This window comes from Cyprinodon variegatus, unplaced genomic scaffold (assembly GCF_000732505.1).
Source record: "Cyprinodon variegatus isolate N-32 unplaced genomic scaffold, C_variegatus-1.0 Scaffold1108, whole genome shotgun sequence".
Taxonomy (NCBI): domain Eukaryota; kingdom Metazoa; phylum Chordata; class Actinopteri; order Cyprinodontiformes; family Cyprinodontidae; genus Cyprinodon; species Cyprinodon variegatus.
Genome location: NW_015151561.1, coordinates 188,503 through 191,626, shown reverse-complemented (window position 1 = coordinate 191,626; position 3,124 = coordinate 188,503). Strand labels below are relative to the sequence as shown.

Sequence of the window (3,124 nt, the reverse complement as noted above, 5' to 3'; positions counted from 1 at the left end):
GAAGATGTTGTGGAAGAGGACGCCAGGGCAGCAGAAGCTTGGTTTGGTGTAGAAGGCTTACAGCCCTTGCCTCGCAACGCTGCCAGTTCTGTTAGCTCTACGCCTGCTGAAGACACAGACGTCCATTCCCGTGAACACTGGGACGGAACTCAATGGGAAAGTAAATTATTCTTATTTCAACCGTTGCGTATATTAGCTGCGACATATGAATCAAGATACTGGGACCAAAAAATTTTATTGACAGATGACCATTGATATATGATTGACCGAATTTAGGTGTTCAGGCTGACATATAATTAACTGGCCTACAGAAGATCACAAAAAAACACAAATTTTGAGACAGGATTTTGTTCTTAAATAGAAATTTTCTAAATTTTGGGACAATATCGTCTGATAAAGAGTACATTTATATACATGTTTAAGCCATAATAATTCAACATTTAAATATGATTTCCCTACGACTTCAAAATATTATTTCGCTGTCGGATGCACTCAGAACTCCACATACTGGCGGTGCGCTGTCACTGGGAATCCCCAGCAGAGGCTGCCTCAGGCCCAGTTGCCTCTTGGGGGTTCTCCGTGACTGTTCATCGCGGCTGGAAGTAGATGTTAGTGTTTTTCAAGTACATAATCCAAACTGCAGGCACAGGAATAATGAAAATGAACATATTTTGCTGGCAGGTTTCGACATTTTAAGTTAATTTAGGCGTTAATAAACTGTTCTCCGAGGAGTGATCATAGCGCTCTGCATCAGCAGTGCTGTGTCTGTCTCCCTGCCAGCTTAATGTGGCGCGTCAAACAGCAAAGATTGAATTTAGCCAACTCCAACATCTGCTGCTTCTAAAGCGCTTCATTTGCCTCAGATGTTCAGAGGCTAAAGAGGCGCTACATCAGCTACTCAGATGCAACAAGATGCTCCCCTTCTGCTACTCGAAATGCGCTGCAGGACCTTTTGATGCACCTTGATGCGCATCATCCATTGACTTTGTTTGTAAACTAGCTGCTTCTGCTGCTCGAATCGCGTGAAAAACAGCAAACCTAATGAGACACGGGGGTCAGCCTGAAATGACAGGCTTGATGAGGAGAGGGTTATCAACCCATTAGGAGCAGCTCAGGTAGGAGACTGTTGATGTTAGTTTTGCGATCTAAAAATCTGGTCACTGTAGATGAGATTAAAGTTCAACCATATTGTTTTTATTAAGGCCAACCATTAAAATAAGGATTAAGTATTAACTGATCCCAGATTTACACTACTGATCTTTTGGGGGGCAGATTCTTTAAGGCTACGGGGTGAATTCTGTACCATTATTTTTGCAAGGAAAGTTTTAAAAAGAAATACAAAAAAACAAACACATTGACAAAATCAAACCAGAAAGAACATTTGCCGTTTTCACTGTGTTTTTTTTTCAAGTTTATTCCTATTCATTTATTTTACAGATTTTATATAAATTTTTGTTATTTTATTTTCGTTTTTCAGATTGGGTTTTATGAATCGATTTTTAAATTCATTTTTAAATAGTCATTAACAGATAAGAATCACCTCCCTTCTGGGCAGGCTTTACTTTCAAGATATATTTCTATTGGTCTGTATGGAAGCTATCAACATTTTTACTGGCCAAGAGTGAATGTTTTAATTGGCACTGAATTTAAGACAAACTGGTCTCTAAAACACAATTTGAAAAAAAGAATGCAGTTCACAAAATTTATTCTGAAAAATAGAAATTTGAAAAGAGAAATTTAAAATTGGGAAGTGAAAAAAAATCCCTGGACTTATTGCAGATACAATCAGTAACTGAACATATTTAAGGACGAACCTCTTTCTCTGATACTCCAAGCAGGACAGACACTGGATGGATGACCTGGACCCAAAGAGGAGCTTCCTAAACAAAGAAAGATTTTTTAATATGAATTATTAGGTCAATTTAACCCATTTCCCTTGATGGGAAGCCTTAGAATTACCTTTGGCATCTCAGCTGTGATGGTCACTCTGAACAGATACATGGACACATACATGCCAGCCATCATCATGATGAGCAGGCCATGGCGAGGGTTGCCATGGGTGCTCAAGCCTTTCTAAGGAAACACAGAGAGAAGATATTTCAACAACATTTAAGGCCAAACTACAATCCGTATTGCTTGTTTTACTCACACGAGCTACGGCCCTGTCCGAGATGAAACCTGCTGAAAGGCTGCCGATGAACCCCCCCACCTCCAGCGCGCTCATGTAGGTGCTGCCTGTTAGTGACAGAGCTGTGGTCAGCAACACTACGGTTAAAAAAGACAATCAAGCTAACAACCGATGGCAAAGCGCACCCATGAGAGCGGTTTGGCCTTTCTCCTGCATGAGGAACAGCTGCCCCCAGTCAGTGGCTGCGGTCTTCACCCCGAACACGACCAAGTAACCCAGAGACAGCACCCACAGGAAGGGAGAGAGGAGGAATTCGCTCAGGGTGCTTTCACTGTTGGCTGCAGAGCACAGAGAAGAGCTCATCCCGTCACTTTTTATATTCACTAAAAAAGGACTTAGTTAGAGCTGACGGATAATTTCCAGTTGAAACATGGGAAAAAGCATGTCTTTGAAAGTAACACTATGTTTTGCTCACCTCCTTTTGAACCCTTCTTAGCTGCTGCTTCAATGCTGGGAAGTCCCACATCCTTTGGCTCATTCTTTACAAATATCAGACAAACGAACGAGAACGAAGCACAGAAAACGCCCGACATGGCCAGAATCGTTCTCCATTCGTAGTAATGCAGGAGCACGGTGACCATGAGAGGACCCAGACTGCCGGCCAGGTTCATGCTGCAGGAGAGCACAGACCACCATGTTCCAAACTGGGAGGGCTCATACCACTGTGGACACACACACAAAAAGGCCTTGATAGATCTTCGGTTCTGATCCCAAACATTTAGGAATCTGCAGAATAACACCTGTTTAAATGGGCATGATCTTCAGAAAAGTTTGTGCTTCTTAAAACAGATGCAAACATGTTTGTACCTCAGAGCGGGGGGGGGTACAAACATACAAACTGAGGTACAAACATGCAAACATGTTTGTACCTCAGAGCGGGGGGGGGTACAAACATACAAACTGAGGTACAAACATGCAAACATGTTTGTACCTCAG

At 42.1% G+C, this 3,124-nt stretch overlaps 1 protein-coding gene across 1 annotated transcript in view; it reads right to left on the bottom strand.

Annotated features, from left to right (window-relative positions):
* LOC107101520 (glucose-6-phosphate translocase-like) overlaps window positions 1–3,124 on the bottom strand; it is a 21,791-nt gene that overhangs the window by 3,426 nt on the left and 15,241 nt on the right. The window contains exons 4-8 of the mRNA XM_015400466.1: window positions 2,604–2,850; window positions 2,314–2,466; window positions 2,150–2,235; window positions 1,960–2,073; window positions 1,815–1,880 (exon numbers count right to left, since the gene is read on the bottom strand). Of these exons, the coding sequence (XP_015255952.1) occupies window positions 1,815–1,880; window positions 1,960–2,073; window positions 2,150–2,235; window positions 2,314–2,466; window positions 2,604–2,850 (666 nt within the window). The remainder of the gene's footprint in view (window positions 1–1,814; window positions 1,881–1,959; window positions 2,074–2,149; window positions 2,236–2,313; window positions 2,467–2,603; window positions 2,851–3,124) is intronic.